General features: G+C 34.8%; 4 protein-coding genes and 9 non-coding genes across 15 annotated transcripts; 2 read left to right on the top strand and 11 right to left on the bottom strand.

Moving 5' to 3' along the window:
- The first annotated feature begins 466 nt into the window (after positions 1-466).
- Positions 467-5,596, top strand: LOC107011207. Of its 2 annotated transcripts, XM_015210616.2 has the most exons (5): positions 467-817; positions 1,295-1,750; positions 1,853-2,379; positions 2,483-2,578; positions 5,197-5,596. In XM_015210616.2, the coding sequence occupies exons 1-4, from the start codon at positions 724-726 to the stop codon at positions 2,570-2,572; spliced, it is 1,167 nt and encodes a 388-aa protein (XP_015066102.1). In that variant the 5' UTR covers positions 467-723; the 3' UTR covers positions 2,573-2,578; positions 5,197-5,596. The 2 variants fall into 2 exon arrangements, with proteins under 2 accessions (XP_015066102.1, XP_015066101.1); XM_015210615.2 differs by having other exon boundaries at positions 1,295-2,379.
- Positions 5,597-5,935: 339 nt separating this feature from the next.
- LOC107011208 (membrane protein PM19L) lies at positions 5,936-7,208 on the bottom strand. Its single transcript, XM_015210617.2, has 4 exons — positions 6,973-7,208; positions 6,534-6,753; positions 6,356-6,401; positions 5,936-6,272 (listed from the first exon to the last, which is right to left on the bottom strand). The coding sequence occupies exons 1-4, from the start codon at positions 7,097-7,099 to the stop codon at positions 6,186-6,188; spliced, it is 480 nt and encodes a 159-aa protein (XP_015066103.1). The 5' UTR covers positions 7,100-7,208; the 3' UTR covers positions 5,936-6,185.
- Positions 7,209-10,731: 3,523 nt separating this feature from the next.
- On the top strand, positions 10,732-13,507 carry LOC107011615 (pentatricopeptide repeat-containing protein At5g46460, mitochondrial). The gene has a single exon (XM_015211197.2). The coding sequence runs from the start codon at positions 10,818-10,820 to the stop codon at positions 12,882-12,884; it is 2,067 nt and encodes a 688-aa protein (XP_015066683.1). The 5' UTR covers positions 10,732-10,817; the 3' UTR covers positions 12,885-13,507.
- Positions 13,400-17,852, bottom strand: LOC107011616. 2 transcript variants are annotated; one of them, XM_015211198.2, is made up of 3 exons: positions 17,772-17,852; positions 17,590-17,701; positions 13,400-13,934 (listed from the first exon to the last, which is right to left on the bottom strand). In XM_015211198.2, exons 2-3 carry the CDS (start codon positions 17,677-17,679, stop codon positions 13,704-13,706), a joined length of 321 nt encoding a protein of 106 aa, XP_015066684.1. In that variant the 5' UTR covers positions 17,680-17,701; positions 17,772-17,852; the 3' UTR covers positions 13,400-13,703. The 2 variants fall into 2 exon arrangements, 1 of the variants encoding a protein (XP_015066684.1); XR_003576847.1 differs by lacking the exon at positions 13,400-13,934 and adding an exon at positions 14,062-14,757.
- On the bottom strand, positions 15,356-15,446 carry LOC114076192. Its single transcript, XR_003577071.1, has one exon. It is a non-coding gene; the product is annotated as a small nucleolar RNA U31b (small nucleolar RNA).
- Positions 15,872-15,954, bottom strand: LOC114076230. The gene has a single exon (XR_003577103.1). It is a non-coding gene; the product is annotated as a small nucleolar RNA Z196/R39/R59 family (small nucleolar RNA).
- Positions 16,045-16,124, bottom strand: LOC114076227. Its single transcript, XR_003577100.1, has one exon. It is a non-coding gene; the product is annotated as a small nucleolar RNA Z195/SNORD33/SNORD32 family (small nucleolar RNA).
- On the bottom strand, positions 16,211-16,301 carry LOC114076190. Its single transcript, XR_003577069.1, has one exon. It is a non-coding gene; the product is annotated as a small nucleolar RNA U31b (small nucleolar RNA).
- Positions 16,659-16,740, bottom strand: LOC114076229. The gene has a single exon (XR_003577102.1). It is a non-coding gene; the product is annotated as a small nucleolar RNA Z196/R39/R59 family (small nucleolar RNA).
- On the bottom strand, positions 16,808-16,888 carry LOC114076228. The gene has a single exon (XR_003577101.1). It is a non-coding gene; the product is annotated as a small nucleolar RNA Z195/SNORD33/SNORD32 family (small nucleolar RNA).
- On the bottom strand, positions 16,974-17,064 carry LOC114076193. Its single transcript, XR_003577072.1, has one exon. It is a non-coding gene; the product is annotated as a small nucleolar RNA U31b (small nucleolar RNA).
- On the bottom strand, positions 17,203-17,282 carry LOC114076226. Its single transcript, XR_003577099.1, has one exon. It is a non-coding gene; the product is annotated as a small nucleolar RNA Z195/SNORD33/SNORD32 family (small nucleolar RNA).
- LOC114076189 lies at positions 17,370-17,460 on the bottom strand. Its single transcript, XR_003577068.1, has one exon. It is a non-coding gene; the product is annotated as a small nucleolar RNA U31b (small nucleolar RNA).
- Positions 17,853-17,955: the final 103 nt, after the last annotated feature.

Below are 17,955 nucleotides of genomic sequence, written 5' to 3'. Positions count from 1 at the left end.
TTTATTGTACTGTATTGTATTGTAGATACAATGTTTGGTTAGACTGTATTGTTTGTTATTGTTTACTAGCATTTAATTGTTTGGTTTGACCGTATGTATTGTAATTTATAAATTTACTAAAATATACTAATTATTCTAGGGTAGGAGGTTTAGCTAGATTCAAATAATTAAGATAAAGGGTAAAATAGTATTTTAAAATATTATGTATTATATAATTGAAAACAAATTAAATAATAATGGGAACACACCAAATTAGTTATTGCATAAAATAGGAGTTTTCTTTGTTAGTAACAACGAAATTTAAATATTATAGATATAGTAACATTACAATATAATGGATAACAATAATCTAAACATAGTATAAAGAAAGGACAAAAAGGAAAAAACTTTAGTAATAATTATTTGTGTCATAAAAATGAAAATGGTGATCTGTGTAAGAAAAAAATAAATATAAATATAATATTACAGCCTCACAGTCCACACACAGAGTGACGCTTCGTTTGATTTTCATAGAAATAGAGGGGACCCAATACCCATCTGTTACTCACTCTTCTCCATTGGTACTACCAAACTTCAAAATCCCCCCATTCCCCAATACACCACAAAACTAAGCTAAAACAAGAACAAGATTCTTCAATTTCAGATTCTGAAACACAACCAAAAGATCCCATTTCTTGCAAAACAGAGCAACAGTAATCACCTAGTTTCATAAAACCCAAAAACATGCCTTCAGGTGCTAAGAAGCGAAAAGCTGCTAAGAAAAAGAAGCAGGTTCAAGCAGTAGAACCTCCTTCTCGCAGTACCGGTTCTTTTCCTGGTACCTTACTTCATACTCTGTAATGACTAATTGGGGTTTTACTGTTTTGGGGTTAGAAAAAAAAATGAACTTTTTATGTTTTTTAATCAATCTTGGACATACCCATGTGCGTTTTTTCTCCCAAATCTTCAGGGACTTTACAGTTTGTGATCTGTTTTCCAATTTTGATTGGTGGGTCTGGTTTACTTTATCCTGTTGTGTTTTATATTTTTCTCCCTATTGGTATGTTTGTTGATTGAACTTTAGTTAGTTATTGGTGTTTTCTTGTTGTGTGTATTTAGATGATTGTGTAGTGTGTTTGTTTCATAAGTGTTTTTGGTGGGAGCATTCATGACCCACCAACCCATGTTACTTCTATTATTGCTTACTTTTTAGTTGTTAAGTTTGATTTGTGGGTCATTAAAGCTGATGGGTATTGCTAACTTGTGACATTCTGCTTTGTTTGGTATTGAATGAATATGGATGGATCTATGGCAGGTGAGGAGGATCTGAAGCGTGATGATAAAGAGAGTGACAGTGAGGGTAGTTCTCCTGCATCTCAAGATTATCAGAATCACCAAAACCAGTTTACTGAAGGAGAGGTTGAAGATGGAGAGAAGCAATTGGATGATTCACATGATCGGTCAATTGAAGAAAATGAATTCAATGGGGTGAAACATGAAACCAAGGAAGTGGAAATTGTTGGAAATGAAGAAGGAGGTCTTGTTCAGGTTGAAAGGGAATTGAAGGTTGAGTGTGAATCTGAGAGCCAGAAGATAAGTGTTGAGAATGCTGAAATCATGATTGAATCCAACCCAGGAGGGTTGCAAAGGAGTTCCAGTAGCAGCAGCAGTAGCAGCTCAGTAGAAAAATATGATGTTGCTGATAAGAATGATGTTGTGGTTGATGATGCTCCAACTGTTGAATTAGTGAAAGATATTGAATCTTTGCCTGGTAAGAATAGTATTATGGTTGATGATGCTCCAGTTGTTGAATTAGTGAAAGAGATTGAATCTTTGCTTGATAAGAATTGTATTGTGGTTGATGATGCTCCAGCTGTTGGATTAGTGAAAGATAATGAATCATTGCCTGATGAACAAGTTGCTGATATCCTTGTGGGAACAATCTCTGCATGTGATTTGGATAAGGCTGCAATATCAGAAGACATAGTTCAAGTCACAGCAAGTGCTTCAGATGCTGATAACGTGATTGCATCTGCTGTTGAATCGGTGGTGGAGGAGAAAGGGGAAGAAAATCTGTGTGTTGTTGATGAGAAAGATACAGCTTCAGATACTGTTGTGGAAAATTTGAAGGAAAATTTGGGTGCTATAGTTGACAAAGCCACTATTTCAGAAGTTTTGATGGAGACAGGATCGGAGAAAAGAGATGAAACAGCTACTGCAGTGTCATGCAATGCCAGTGCAATATCAAGTGGTAATACTTTAGAAAGTACAGATGCAAAGGCTTTTGCGACCCTAGAAAATGAAGAAAAAATAGAGGCACCCCACAGTGCTCCTAAAATTGATGCTAGTGTTTCTGCAGATGTGAAAGAATCTCCAGCTCGAGAATGCCATGACCATCAGGTTATTTATCTTTCTATTATTTCTGTCATTCATATGAGAGAGTGTTCTTAATCACATCTGCAGCTCATGTTTATGTGGTAAATCTTTTATTTTATTTTTACAGTTTACGGCGTTACCTTCACGACTAGTGCAAACAACTTCCTGGAAGAGTTGCTGTGGCTTGTTTGAGTTGTTTGCAGGATCAAATAGATGAATCGAGGTTAGACATCAGCCTTCTTTATTTTTTTTGTTAACCTCCTTATGTTTTACCTTTTGTACGTCTGCAAGAAGAACAAAAATGTATAGCTTTCATCAGTTGGACGTGTCTTTTGGTCTTTTTCTGTTTTGTTTTACTTGATATCCTTTATGTTTGACTTTAATCTTGTTGCCACAGTTTTTAAGTGTTTATTGGTCTGAGAATTGTTTTTTAGCCTTGTTGGATTAACTGTTGTAAGATTAACTGCAAGAAGAAAGCATGATAGCCAAAACTGTATGCAGATTGACAGCCCAGAAAAGTTTATATACAGTAGCTTTGCAATCACTTCCTCTTGAAAATCAAGTGTAGTCCTCTGTTCTTACTGAACTCAATTATTTAACAGTGCAACTGCTCCAAACACATTATGTCAACTTGAATTCCATCTCATTGATGGTGTCCGATTATGCAATCTTGTTGCTTAAGTGACCATCAAATTAAGCTATTTTCTATGAGCATACTGCCCAAATGATTGTTTTCATGCTAAACAGTATATCAAGATTGATCTGCTATGTTGTCATTTAGGATTGTTTTCTTCAAGCTGTGTTGTCAATGTTTGTGTTTTTGCTTGTTTATGTCGCCTATAATGTATGTGAGACTTGAATTCAATGCTGACTCTATGATTTTGATTTGTTTTTTCCATACGATATACTAGAAATCTAGAATGCAAATGGTTGCACGTCATGTTCATACATAATCTAGTTGGGTCAACTAATCAACTAACAAGGATTTTATGATCTCTTTCATTATTTTTGTCATGTATCCAAGTTCTGGAATGGCCATGTCCTGAGAGATCATCATGTTCCCTTCGCATGTTAATCATTATCTTTTCTTTTTCTAGAGGCAGGGGGGTCACTGAGATGTGTTTTAGTTGGATTGCTAGAGTCTTTGTCTGTATCATGATGTGTATGTTGGAAGAAATTATAGAGAACATCTTCGGCTGAAAACCTCAAGTTTTTAAACATTGAAATTCGTTCCAAATGGAGCAAATCTGTAGTTTGGAATTGAGGTATTGTTTTCATTGTTGTATATCTTAGTATGGTTTGATTTATATTGTTGCCTCTGTCCCATTTTATGATTTTAGTCCGTATAAAAAGAAGGGCACCTTTATATACTGAAACAATTTAACAATAAACTTCCCATTTTATCTTTAGTGTGATCATTTTTAGCCATACAAATGTCAAGGGATTTATAGACCACAAGATGAAGAGGTCTTTGATTTATTAACTTTGTGGCCAGTCAAACACCATAACATGAACTTTCATTCTTTAACTTTGTGGCCAATCAAACACCATTACATGAACTTTCATTCTTTAACTTTGTGGCCAGTCAAACACCATTACATGAAATAGGACAGAGGTAGTAGAACTCATGGGATTAGCTGAATAGGCAAGAAAGTATAGGTAAATGTACCCCGTATTTCAGCAGAGCAGTTACATCTTGTTCAATTTAAATGTTTGAACTTATGGGGTCAAATTTAGTTTTGATATGAATTGTCGTCAAAAAGATTGCATGAAGGAGTACAATGGTGAATCACGCAGTCTTAAAGTTTTTGAAATGCCATACCTTCTACAGATTGTTATATAAAATTGTTTATGGTTATAAAGCTCATGAGCAAGGATAGATTGATGGATTAAATGTGAGGAAAAACTCATTTTATTAGTCAACTTAATGTAATTCATTAACAACTGGAAGGATCACCAGATAAGAGTAATTTAAGGTATTAGGAAGGATGCACCAAGGACCTTTGTACTTTTTACTTATAGTGATGCTGGTAGCACTTTCAGGTAGGTGTTGGCTAGTAAAATATTCCAGCAATGGTGTGAAAGCTCAAACATGTACTCCTGGTTAAATCAATGAGGTTTAGATTTCATGAGGAACCTAGAACCATACGAGTGAAGAAAACAGCATTTTGAGGCCTTTATGAAGCAAAATATGCTTTATTACAAAAGGTTATGAACTGCTACTATTAGCTGTGAGACAATGAAGTAATGTGAAGTGTAGGATATTCTGTTTCTCTTTTTTGCATGGCAAGACAAATAATTAATAATCTGCAGAGTTTTATGAGAAAAAGACGTCAAGGAATATCACAAACAAATTTTCAGTTACCAGTTACTCTGAGGAAAAGTTTATGTGGTAGCTAACTTAATGAAGCCAACTGTTGAGGCTGATGCATCTTAGATCATGAGAATCAAAAAAGAAATATAGATGTGCTAATGACATCCTTCCTGGAAGTACTTTTGTTCTTTGAGCATGATGGTGATGAATTTGATTTAAATAGAAGATATTTCACTCTGTCTCTCATTGAATTCTTGCATGATTTCCACTTGTCTTGCTGTTGTCAATGATTTATCAGTTAACTGGATCACCTGCATTTGGATTACTTTAGGGATCTTTATTAGAAACCTCGACATTCAAAGTTCTGCAGTATGCTAGAGTCTAGACTCTTAACTATATTGTACTGTTTGAAATTTCTACTGAATTTACCCTCTTAATTGTTTCTGGCAATTAAATATCTGTACCTATAGCATTGACATTGGTGATCCTCTTGTGATTATGATTAAACGTCTTTTTATTAAATGCAGAATAAGAGCATGAAGCTGGTTGAATGGAGTAGCAAACATTTGGAATCCTAGAAGTTGATGACTGCCTTCATTCTCTTGAACAGTGTCTTTGCAAGGGGTCTTGTTATAGAAACTTAAATGTTCAGTACTTCTAGTTTAGTTTGAAAAAGCAGCTGAGAACTTCTCGTCTCTTTGCTGCTTTCCTGGTATTTTGCAGTGGTTAGTTTCTTTTCTCGAATGTTCTATTGGTGTGATGTACCTGCTCCTCAGGGAGTTGGAAGAGCCTTTCTTAATGTTTTTGCACAGGACACTTGGAATTGTTGTTTATCCAAAATTTCACCAGCATATAGTTATATCCTTTGGGTTTAGACATAAGCTTCAAAGCTTTGTTATTAATAGTCACTCCTTTTACTTCTCTTCAGTAAGTTTGACACCGGTGATGGCTATTTTTCTGTTTTCTATTCTAGTGGTCCTAACCTTGCTGCCAAATTTGGTGTGGTCCTTCGGATGGTTAATGTCTATGCTAGTTGACGCAGAGTGTTTGTATATGCTTACACAATCTTTTGATTAGATTTGAATTACTCCGCGGAATTCAGTTGCCAAAGAGTAACTATGCTTCAAATGGTATCTGTTAGATCAGATCTAAGGTTTGTTTCAGATTTCTCTTTTGAAGTTGATGAGTGAATGCTGCTGGCTGTGTCCTTTCGACAGCATTAGGTAAATCCTTGTTAAATTTGCATAATACAGGAGATATGTGATGTACATATGTGATGTTTTTCTTGACAATGTCCAATTTTCTTCTGGGAAAAAGCCAATGAAGGGTACATCACTTATTTGTTTCTTACAATATGAATACTGAAGATAGTTGATATACAAACAGCCATCTGGCCAACTTTGTATACACAATAATGAATAAATACAATGACACAATTGGTAAAACAAAAAAAGAAAAGGAAACAACAGTCTCAATCAATAAACTTCACACGATACGATTTATCTTCGAAGCTCATTTATCTCCTTGATGAAGCACCATGAATGGCAGCTATGTATACCAGTTGAGTAAATGATAGAATTATCATGAATGCCTCCATTGTTTTCTGCAAAAAATTGTGAAGGAGTTAGTTAATGTCAATAGTTTTCTGAAATTTGCATATTTGTATACAGCTGAAGGGTGTTATACCAATTTGGAATTCCTGTAGTTGAGTTCAATTTCTTTCCAAGCAAAGCTGCATGGATGACAATTTCATTATTTATACTGATATGTAGAAGAGTACATTAAAAAAGAAAAAATAGCACAAAGCGTCAAGACATAAATTCAGATTCAGATCTTCGTTAAGTGAAAATAGACAGGGACTTACCCCATGGCTAGGACTGTAAGACTCCAGGCTATTGTAGCAGCAGAAGCAGCAGATGGTAAGCTATCGATGTTCCAATGGCGAATGTGGTTAAGTCCAGAGAGAACAGATGCAACTCCAACCACACCTGCTATCAAAGCAAATACAACAAAGAATCCAGTGGCAGCATTTCCAATTGGGAAGTAAATTGGTGAGAAATGTGCTGGAAGATTCATTCCTGGACCTGTAATAAATCACACACACCATGATCAGTCTTTAACAAAAGACTATATTTAGTAAAAAGATGGAAGTACATTTAGTAGACTAAACTCTCTCCAACAACAAACTTAGTCAATGAAGTGAGTGAAAATTATTGTTCGATCAGGCTAATAGTTGTGGTGCGTGCCAACTGACCTAGACACAACGGTTATAAAAACAACAAAGATTTTGACAAGATGCTTACCAATGACAAAACCATTATCAATGGCAAAGTTCATAGCCCAACCACCAATACCTAAAACAACAACATACATGCAGAAATTAAGGACCAAAAGCAAAGATGCAACAGGTTTCATCTGCTCACTAGCCATTCTTGGTTCTTGTAAGGCTTGAAACCTCTTTTTGATGAAAACTGAACAAGTTTTTTCTCTTTTGTGTTGTAAAGGCTAAGAAGATTATGCATGTGATGTCTGCAAGTTCTTTGAGGTCTTTATAAATACTTTAAATCTCATAAGGTTTTTGTTCTTTTCTTGTAAGGCTGTTTGTTCTAAAGGGAATACTTCCTAATCAAGGCAAAGAAGCAAAAAACCAAGATTCTTATCAAGGGAAGGAAGCAAAAAACTAGATTCTTTCCTAGCTAAAGATATTTTAGTATATCTTTTGAGGTGGTACATTCTTTGATTTCAAAAGGAACATTCTTTGTTTCCAAATTTATGCATAATTATTATGTTTGAAATACAAAATGAGCTATGTAAAACCAACAAAAATGGTCTCTTATGTTTGAGTTAGCTTCAAAATATCCCCAATATATAATCTTGGACAATTTTGATCTTCACCAAATACACAGCTAACTCCATCTGTTTGATTTGATCGAAATTATGAAGAAAAAAGGATATACTTTGTTAAATATTTAACAGAGATCAGAAGTGTTTACTTCTAACAAATTTAACAACCAAAACTACTCAGAGTTATATATATTTAAGGGACTACTTCAAATCTATCCTCAAATTTCTTTTTTTTTTTTTTGTCATTTTCTATAGAGTTGTTTAGAGCCTGTTTGGCTCAGCTTAAAAGCTGGTCAAACTGACTTAAAAGCTGGTTTTTGACTTATTTAGCTGTTTGGCAATACTCAAAATAACTTATTTTAAGTTAAAAAAAACTTATTTTAAGCCAAAAGTTAAAAACTGGGGTAGGGGTGCTTTTTTTTTTTTAAGCTTATAAGCTGTTTTAAGTTGACCACATTTTTACCTTTTTGCCCTTAATATTTTTATACAATCTCCAAATTACCCACATAACCCTAACATCTCTTTCTTCCATTTTTCCCTTTTCATGTTTGGCATAGCTGCTGAACTTCTTCCTGTTCTTCCAATTTGAAGTGAAGATAAACCTTGAAGTAAGTTTTTTCGATTATTTTTTTATTAGCTTTCTTCCTTTCTCTCGATTGATGCCGATAATATGTTAAAAATAAAAATTTATATTCCTCTTATAAATAATTTGTGATAATAAAGAAATATGTGAATGATAGACAATAATTATTACCTATGGATGAAACCAAAATAAATCTTGAATCGTTCTTTGATCTATTCAAATTATATATCTTTAAAATCTATAATAAGTTTATATTCCTCTTATAAATAATTTGTGATGAGAAAGAAATATGTGAATGATAGCAAAATATAATTATTTATGGCTGTAAAATATAAATTTATTAACTTTTATTATGTTAACAACCTTTAAGGGTATTTCAGACATTTTGATTTAAAAAGGTGTTTATCAGCACTTATTTGCCAAACACATCAACAACTTTTTTTTAACTTCAGCACTTTTATCCAAACGCATAATTGCTTATTTTAAAAATAAGTTTCAGCACTTTCAAAAGTACTTTTTTAAAGCTGCTTTTATTAAACCCATCCAAACGGGCCCTTAGTGTGATTTAGGATTTAGTACATAAGTACAACAACATACTCAGCTATCTTGTGAAATAGAGAGATTATTTCTGATAGATCTTCGGCTCAAGTAAAACATCTCAAATCATATACGAAAATTATGAGGTGAAAGAAGTAGTAACAAGATCCAAAATATGATCATTGGACCAAAGTAAAGAGTAATACCAAATTTGAACATTAAGACAACAAAATATTAATTATACGAAAAAGGGTCAAAAATACCCTTAAACTATCTGAAATAGCTCATATATACTCTTAAACTATATTTTGGCTCAAAACTGTCCTTCCCGTCAAACTATTGGGTCAAAGGTGCCCTTCTAATTAACGGAAATTGTTAAATGCCATGTGGATGCCACATGAACGCCACATGGCACCCCAATAGATTTCCATTGCCACATAGACTAAAACAAAAGGGTTAAAAGTACCCTTAAACTATCCAAAATAGCTAATATATACCCTTAAACTATATTTCGGCTCAAAACTACCCTTCCCGTCAAACTATTGCGTCAAAAGTGACCTTCTTATTAGCGAAAGTTGTTAAATTCCACATGTGCCACATTGACTAAATCCCTAAATCTTAATCACTTATTTTTTCCCTCATTTCATTATTTTTCAGAAATGATTTCACCGCATCTCCCTCATTTCGCGGCTAAGGTTTCACAGTTTTCTTCGTCGCTGGGTTTCAAAGTGGATATTCGTGGCTATAGGTTAGTAAACTTTTTTCTTATTTTATTGTGTTTACAACCACAAAAATCCACTTTGAAACTCAGCTCCGAAGAAAGTTATGAAACTTTGGCCGCGAAATGACGGGAAAGTTGTGAAATTCTAACTATCATACTTTGAAATCGTAAACGTAATAAAATAAGAAAAAATATTTACTAACCCAACCATGAATATCCACTTTGAAACTCAGCCCCCAAGAAAGCTACGATGTCTTAGCTGCGAAATTAGGGGAAAGTTGTGAAATCCTAACTATCATGCTTTGAAATCGCAAACATAATAAATAAGAAAAAATATTTACTCTACAAGCATGAATATCCACTTTGAAACCCATCCACGAAGAAAAGTATGAAACCCTAGCCGCGAAATGAGGGAGAACGGGTGAATATATCATATCTGAAATAATGAAATGAGGGGGGAAGTAATTAGGATTCAGGGATTTAGTCTATGTGGCAGTGGAACCTTATTGGCATACAATGTGGCATCCACATGACATTTAACAACTTCTATTGATAAGAAGGGTACTTTTGATCCAATAGTTTGACGGGAAGGGTAGTTTTGAGCCGAAATATAGTATAAGGGTAAATATGAGCTATTTCGGATAGTTTAAGGGTATTTTTGACCCTTTCTATTTAGTCTACGTGGCAGTGGAATCCTATTGGCATGCAATGTGGCATCCATATGACATCCACGTGGCATTTAACAACTTACGTTAATAAGAAGGGTACTTTTGACCCAATAGTATGACGGGAAGGGTAGTTTTGAGCCGAAATAAACTTTAAGGATATATATGAGCTATTTTGAATAGTTTAAGGGTATTTTTGATCTTTTTCCCTTAATAATTTAATAAAGAGAAGGAAACTGAAATATCACTTGACCACCTACTAATTTTCTACCCTAATTTTCGACTTTCACAATTTATGTGCAGTCATTTACTCGATAATTTATAGGTATATATTCAGTTTAATTATTTTTCACCCGATACTTATTTGGTCTATCTCTATTATCCCTAACAGCACTATTGTGGTATGTCTTTTTTTTTTTTTGCATAATACATAAATGTGCCCTTTAACTTGGCTTCAAATCACATTTATGACCTTCAACTTTGAATTTGAACAAATAAACACTTAAACTTGTATAAAGTTGAACAAATAGACACACATGTTCTACATGTCATTTTTTGTCCTACGTGTATTGTGCCATGTAGGACTCATGTATTTATTTATTTAAAACGTTGGATAGTTAAAGTGCGTATTTGTGCATTATGAAAGTTGAAGGTCAAAGTTAAAATTTGAAGTCAAATTTAGGTTTCAATATATGTATTATCCCTTTTTTTTTCTTTTCTTTTCTTTGAGGCAACCGTTGAAGCCTTCAAAATACCGTTAAAAACCATTTAGTGAACTTTCTTCACTGGCTTCTTCTCATGCCTAATTATGTTGTTCCCCGTTGCTATATCTCAAGATCTTTAATTGGTTTAGCAAGATTCTACAGAGTAGCTAGCCCCACTTGCTATTCAATTCTATCTGAGCACCTAAAGAACCAACGAATTGATGAAGCTAAAGAGCTTTTTGAAAGAACCCCATCTCCAAATATCTATTTATGCACCAAAATGATAGCTGGGTATGCCGAAAATCTAAGGTTGAATGAGGCACTGCAGCTGTTTGACAAAATGCCTGTGAAAGATACGGTTATGTGGAACTTGATGATTAAAGGGTGTGTAGAGTGTGGGAATATGGAGATGGGTTTGAAGCTATTTGAAGAAATGACCCAAAGAAATGTAGTTTCGTACACAACGATGATAAGCGGGTATCTGAAGTTTGGAAAGGTTGAAGAGGCTGAGAGTTTGTTTTCGGAGATGCCACAAAGGGATGTGGCAGCTTGGAATGCTATGATTTATGGGTATTTTGAGAATGGAAGAGTGGAAGAGGCTGTTAAGTTGTTTGAGCTAATGCCTTATAGGAATGTGATTTCGTGGACGTCGGTTATTAGTGGGCTTGATCAGCATGGGAGGAGTGATGAGGCTCTATTGATTTTCAAGAAGATGGTAAATTTCTTTATTGAACCTACTTCTAGTACTTTTGCTTCTGTTATTACAGCTTGTGCTAATGCAAGGGATTTAGGTCTAGGTAGTGAAATTCATGCCTGTGTTGTGAAGCTTGGTTATCTGTATGATACTTATGTCACTGCTTCACTAATCACATTGTATGCTAATTGCATGCGCATGGATGATTCTTCTAAGGTATTCAGCGAGAGGTTGCATATAAATATAGTTGTATGGACGTCTCTTTTGACAGGGTATGGCTTGAATTATAAGCACAAAGAAGCATTGAAAGTGTTTGGGGACATGATTAGGATTGGTCTACTTCCCAATCAATCTTCCTTCACTAGTGCCCTAAATTCATCCTGTGAAATGGAGTCTATTGATCTTGGCAAAAAGATCCATGGTGTAGCAGTCAAACTGGGATTGAACACTGATGCCTTTGTTGGCAATTCACTAGTTGTATTGTATTCAAAATGTGGAAATATAAACGATGGACTCATTGCATTCAACGAGATTCCTGAAAAAAACATAGTTTCGTGGAACTCAATCATCGTTGGATGTGCACAACATGGATTTGGTAATTGGGCACTCACATTGTTCGCCCAGATGGTTCGTTCAAGGGCTGATATGGATGATATTACATTTACTGGGTTACTTGCTGCTTGTAGCCATTCTGGCATGCTAGAGAAAGGAAGACGCTTATTTCAATATATCCCCCAAAGCTCATCCATTGAAGTGACACTTGAGCATTATAGTTGTATGGTAGATATCCTTTGCAGAAGTGGGAAGTTAAATGAAGCAGAGGATTTGGTGAAAAGCATGCCCATGAGACCAAATTTGTCAATATGGTTAGCTTTGCTTAGTGGTTGTAAGAAGCATTTAAACTTAGAACTGGCCGAAAGAGCTGCAGAAAACATTTTTCATCTTGAACCAAACTGTAGTGCTGCTTATGTTTTGTTATCTAACATTTATGCCTTTTCTGGTAGATGGAATGACGTAGCAAGAGTTAGAGGAAATATGAGAAGAAGAGGAAACACAAAACAACCAGGATGCAGTTGGGTTAATCAGAAGGGGATCCGGCATACATTTCTTTCTGGTGATACTTCACATCCTCTAAGTTATAGGATATATGAAAAGCTGGAATGGTTGACGGAAAAGTTGAAGGAATATGGTTATGTTCCTGATCAAAGATATGCATTGCATGACGTAGAGGATGAACAGAAGGAAGTTCTACTGTCATATCATAGTGAGAGGCTTGCTATTTGCTTTGCATTAATTACAACACATGGTAGTTCTATTACAGTAATGAAGAACCTGCGTGTCTGTGGGGACTGTCATTCTGCCATCAAGCTCATAGCGAAAATTGTTGATCGTGAAATCATAGTAAGAGACTCTAGCCGCTTTCATCACTTCAGGGATGGCTTTTGTTCTTGTTCAGATTATTGGTAGCATTATCCTTTTGATAATAACTGTGGAAATGGTTAGTGGAACCTTGTAACTAGTTCACCAGAAGCAGGACCACATTTAACTTTAGGAAACTGCCAGAGTTGTATTGGGCCAATGCTTTGCTTTGCACCAATATAGTAGGGTCCTCTTGATAATGCTACCAATGAAGAAATCAGATACTGGCATCCTCTGCCTCATATGTCTAGCAGCTGATCTTGAAGCCGTCTAAAATGTTTCTGATTATGTATACTAGAAGTCGAGGCAATCACTAGATCTACTATTCTTGGAGTTAGAATTATTTGTCAGCGGCTGGTAGTTAATTGTGTAGTAGATGAAGTTTCCTAGTTTTTTAGCTAGGATCAGCAAATAGAGACCCCTGGTTTATTCTGCATTAATCAGCATAGGAAGATTCCATCGACAGATTTTCTAACAGTGATCAGATTGAGAGATATATTTCATTATTGGAGCTTAAGTGATAGGAATCTTGTTCTCTGAGAGGGGGTTTGGGGGAGAAGAGATTAATAGAAAGTTGTCTAATAGAACATGCCAATAATGTTCCTGCCATTACAAACAGGAAATACTCAACATATACAAACAAGAAATTTCATCATAAATTTTGGATACGATAGTTGTTTGTTTCGTGCCTCAGCCTTGAAATACTTGAATCGCACCTGCATGGCTGCTGACACAAAAGAGACTCTAACTTGACATATATTGGAGCTGTTATCTGCTTAGCATTGAATGTAAGGCCTTGAGCCATCAGCATTGCTATAGCTGATGTTGTCTTCGTGTTGTTACTGCTGAAGCATGAAATGCTTCCAATTATGAGTTTCTTGGCGTAAACAGAATTTGATTAATGATGCAAAATCTCTGTCGTGCATATTGAAATTGATGCTGATTTGATGTGAAGGTGGATCTTTCTGTAATATTCAAGCACAATTCATGTTGCATTGATAAATACTTATCCACACAGGAGTCCTCTAAAGTTTGAACAATGAAGGAAGGAGCCATTTGTACTAAAATAGTTCTCCCTCCATCCCATATTAGTTGCAGCTGTTAAAGAAGTCAAAAAAGATTCAGAAAGCTCATGAAAACTTGATGATGATTCACTGAAAACACTTCATCACGAATTTTCAATTGATTATTCATAATGATCATTCTCATGGTATTGTGGAGTATATTTTAGCATCGTCATAAAGTTCTCATTTAGAAGTTCTTACAAGCAAGTGAAGAAAATTATATTCATCCCAATTGTACATCAAGAATTACATTGCTACTCATTTTATTTACATAGTATATAGGGTAAAACAATTGCATACCCTATACATCTCTATCCCATTTTTGAAATAAGATATGGGAAAACATGAGTATGACAACACCTAATAAAATGTTAGGTGTCAAAACTGAGATCTACTACGGCTACGCAACCTAGCAAGCTTATTAGTTACTACGACATCAAGCTGGGACGCTCTCTCAACTATTTCTTTCCTTTTCCTTGTGGATACATTATGTGCAATCTCAGCACAGTAAGTCCTGATAAGCTAATGGTGATGTCACGAAGCGAAGCAAAGATGGAATAAGCAAACAAATTTTGCTCTCTTGCATTACATGTTGCGCATCAACAAAATATCAAGTTCACTTGCATTGTGCACAACAAACATCTTAAAGCCATTGGGAAGATAGTGGCTGAGTCTTCTTGTCACAACCATAGCCAATATTGGGCATTAAGACACATCCCTTGAACTTCCTTCTAACTCTGGAGTCAATACCCTTTGGTCTGCGCCAGTTTGTCAGTTGTCCGATAAATGAAAATTATTTCCACTTAGTAAACCTCGCACACATGACTTGGGCCAAGGCAAGTGAAACAAATCACATTCTTCACAAGCGTTGAGAGAAACATCAAACAAAAATGTCTATATAATCAAGTGAAGTGTTGAATACTACTAAATATACATAGAAAAGGTTGAAAGATAGGAGGGATGTAAGCAGGGTTAAAAGTAACAGAAAGCTTATTGATACTGAAGCCAACTGTGTCGCAACATCTGTTCTTTAGTTTAATTTCTGCCCATAAAACGAAACACCCAGCAACAAAGTAGTAGTCTGGACATAAGATACCATAGGCAACAAGATTTTAAACAAAAATTGAAAAAAAGTACTACAAAGCACGTCTTAGATGCAATCCCAGCAGAAAGATGGTGATATTCTTGTATTAATCACTGGTCAATCAGCAATTATGAAAAAAATCATCAGTGACTAAACACTGAAACTTTTAAACCAAATCACAACACAGATAAAAATGGGGAAACCAAAACCTCAAGAATGGTAGTGCATGTATTTGAATTCATCATTGAACCCTCAAGAATAGGTGGATATGCATCATCACACCTTCTTTTCACAACTCAATAAACAAGCTTAGCATCAAACAAGAAAGCTAAAACCACACAAATATACAATTTAATACTATTGTTTAGGAAGGATCAGAAACAATGAGTCAATCACCACCTTGCAAATCCAATAAATTGGATGCAACTTAAGACTGGGGCGACAATAACTGTCATCACTTTCCATTTCCAACACAAAAAAAAAACAAAATAAGCACAACAAACAAGGTAGATAAATTTCATAATAATGTTTAATAATAATAATAAACTACAAGATGCTGCTGATAAATAATATATATTAGCATTGCAGAGATTTTTCATGCCACAAAATACAATCTCCTTTAACAGAAGACATGTAAGCAGGGTTAAAGTAACAGAAAGCTTATTGACAGAGAAGCAACTGTGTCGCAAGACCTGCTTTAAAGTTAGTTTCTGCCCGTAAAAATGAAACACCCAGCAACAGAGTAAAGTCTGGACATTAGATACCATAGGCAAAAAATAATGTGAAGGTAAACTGAAGTGATTAAAAACAAAAGAAGAATAATGTGAAGGTAAACTGAAGGAAGTGATTGAACACCAAAGGAGAATAATTAACAAATTTGTTCTTGATGCAACCTCAGCCGAAAGATGGTGATCTTTTATATTAATCACTGTCAAATCAGTAATTTGGGAAAAAATCATCATTGACTGCATCAATGATTAAAAACTTCAACACTTTTAAACCAAATCACAATACAGAAAGTGGGGAACCCAAAACCTTTAAAAACCAAATAAGATATGCTATAAGATCAGATGGTAGTGCATGTTTTGAATTCATCATTGAACTCTACAGAATAGGTGGATAAGCATCCTCATATCTTATGAGCATATCGTCAACAAACAAGATTTAACATAAAGAGAATAGATAAATCTGAAAATTTGCACAATATCAACATTATTGTTTAGGAAGAATCAGATATTCTGTGTCAATCACCACCTTGCATATCCATTAAATTGGACGCAACTTAAGACTGGGGCGACAATAACTCTCATCATTTTCCCTTCCCAATACAAAAGATAAACAATATAAGCACAACAAACAAGGAACAAATCTAATATTAATGTAACACATAAAAAGATAATGGTTTCCACTATTACCGAAGAATATAATAAAATTGAAGCTAAAACTAATAATATAGAATGTAAGCAGGGTTAAAGTAACAGAAAGCTTATTTTGATAATGAAGCAACTGTGTCGCAAGACCTGCTCTAGAATATAATTTCTGCCCGTAAAAACGAAACACCCAGCAACAGAGTAAAGTCTGGACATTAGATACCATAGGCAACAAATAATTTGATAGAAAACTAGAGGAAGTGATTAAAAACAAAGGGAGAATACTGCACCACATTGTTCTAGATGCAATCTCAGCCGAAAGATGGTGATCTTTTATATTAATCACTGTCATTCAGCAATTTGGGAAAAAATCATCATTGACTGCATCAGTGAATTAACACTGCCGAACTTTTAAAACAAACCACAATACAGATTAAGTAGGTGAAATATGCCATAAGATCAGATGGTAGTGCATGTATTTGAATTCATCATTGAACCCTACAGAATAGGTGGATACACATCATCACACCATATAGCATGTCGCCGTAAACAAGCTTAGCATCAAAATAAAATAAAGCAAAAACCAAACAAGTATAAAACAAACATTACTGTTTAGAAAGAATCAGATATAATGAGTCAATCACACCTTGCAAATCCAATAAATTGGATGCAACTTAAGACTGGGGCGACAATAACTATCATCATTTTTCCATTTCTATCAAACAAAGACACTATAGATAATAATTGCAAGCAAAGAAACAAAATTTGAATCCTAATGTTCAAGAAAGTGAACAAAACCACAAAAAAAGAAGGTACAAACCCAAGACCTTAAAAGGATGGCAAATGCTATAAGATCAGATGGTAGTGCATGTTTTGAATTCATCATTGAACTCTACAGAATAGGTGGATAAGCATCCTCACATCTTATAAGCACATTGTCCAAAAATAAGATTTAACATCAAAAGAACAACGCTAAAACCAAACAAAAAAAAGTTCCAAATTATTTGTTCAAGAAGAATCAGATATGATGTGTCAATCACCACCTTGCAAATCCAATAAATTGGATGCAAATTAAGACTGGGGCGACAATAACTCTCATCATTTTCCCTTTCGAACACAAAAAAACCAACAAAATCCAATCTTTTTGTCAACCCATAAAGAGACGAGCTTTTTTCACTATTACCAAAATAGAGCTTAATGCAAAAGAGGGGTTTCAAGAAATAAAAAAACAATACCTTAACAGTGATTCTCCTATCACTCTGATGCCTCTTGAATTGCTTCACCCTTCCCTTGATAACTTTCTTTTTCAGTAGAGGAATCGCCATTGTAACTCTACTTCACCTTCAACTACAAAAGAACATACATTATGTACAGAAATTAAACATTGAAAAGAACAAACAAAGGAAAAGGGGCTCACTGTGAATTAGGGTTTCTTCAGATCCGCAGTGGCTGATGGGTTACTGGAGACTTATAGTAGGGTTTATATAGGAAGAAGATGAGCATTTGCTAGGGTTTTACAGCCGTCAGGCGATATAAAGAAAACAATCTACGGCTGTAAAAAGTTACTTGACAAAACTGACGGTCCTGATTGATCAAGCTTG

This window comes from Solanum pennellii, chromosome 2 (assembly GCF_001406875.1).
Source record: "Solanum pennellii chromosome 2, SPENNV200".
NCBI classification, from domain to species: domain Eukaryota; kingdom Viridiplantae; phylum Streptophyta; class Magnoliopsida; order Solanales; family Solanaceae; genus Solanum; species Solanum pennellii.
Note: the sequence above shows the minus strand (reverse complement) of the source record. Positions and strands in the feature narration are given on the sequence as shown.

Coding starts and splice junctions, on each gene's coding strand:
- LOC107011207 (XM_015210615.2), top strand. CDS start 724: ATGCCTTCAGGTGCTAAGAAGCGAAAAGCTGCTAAGAAAAAGAAGCAG. Junction 818..1,294: donor CAGTACCGGTTCTTTTCCTG/GTACCTTACTTC, acceptor GATCTATGGCAG/GTGAGGAGGATCTGAAGCGT. Junction 2,380..2,482: donor GAGAATGCCATGACCATCAG/GTTATTTATCTT, acceptor TTATTTTTACAG/TTTACGGCGTTACCTTCACG.
- LOC107011208 (XM_015210617.2), bottom strand. CDS start 7,099: ATGGCTAGTGAGCAGATGAAACCTGTTGCATCTTTGCTTTTGGTCCTT. Junction 6,754..6,972: donor TGATAATGGTTTTGTCATTG/GTAAGCATCTTG, acceptor GATTTATTACAG/GTCCAGGAATGAATCTTCCA. Junction 6,273..6,355: donor ACTACAGGAATTCCAAATTG/GTATAACACCCT, acceptor AATTTTTTGCAG/AAAACAATGGAGGCATTCAT.
- LOC107011615 (XM_015211197.2), top strand. CDS start 10,818: ATGCCTAATTATGTTGTTCCCCGTTGCTATATCTCAAGATCTTTAATT.
- LOC107011616 (XM_015211198.2), bottom strand. CDS start 17,679: ATGGCGATTCCTCTACTGAAAAAGAAAGTTATCAAGGGAAGGGTGAAG. Junction 13,935..17,589: donor ATAGGAGAATCACTGTTAAG/GTATTGTTTTTT, acceptor CTTCTTTAACAG/CTGCAACTAATATGGGATGG.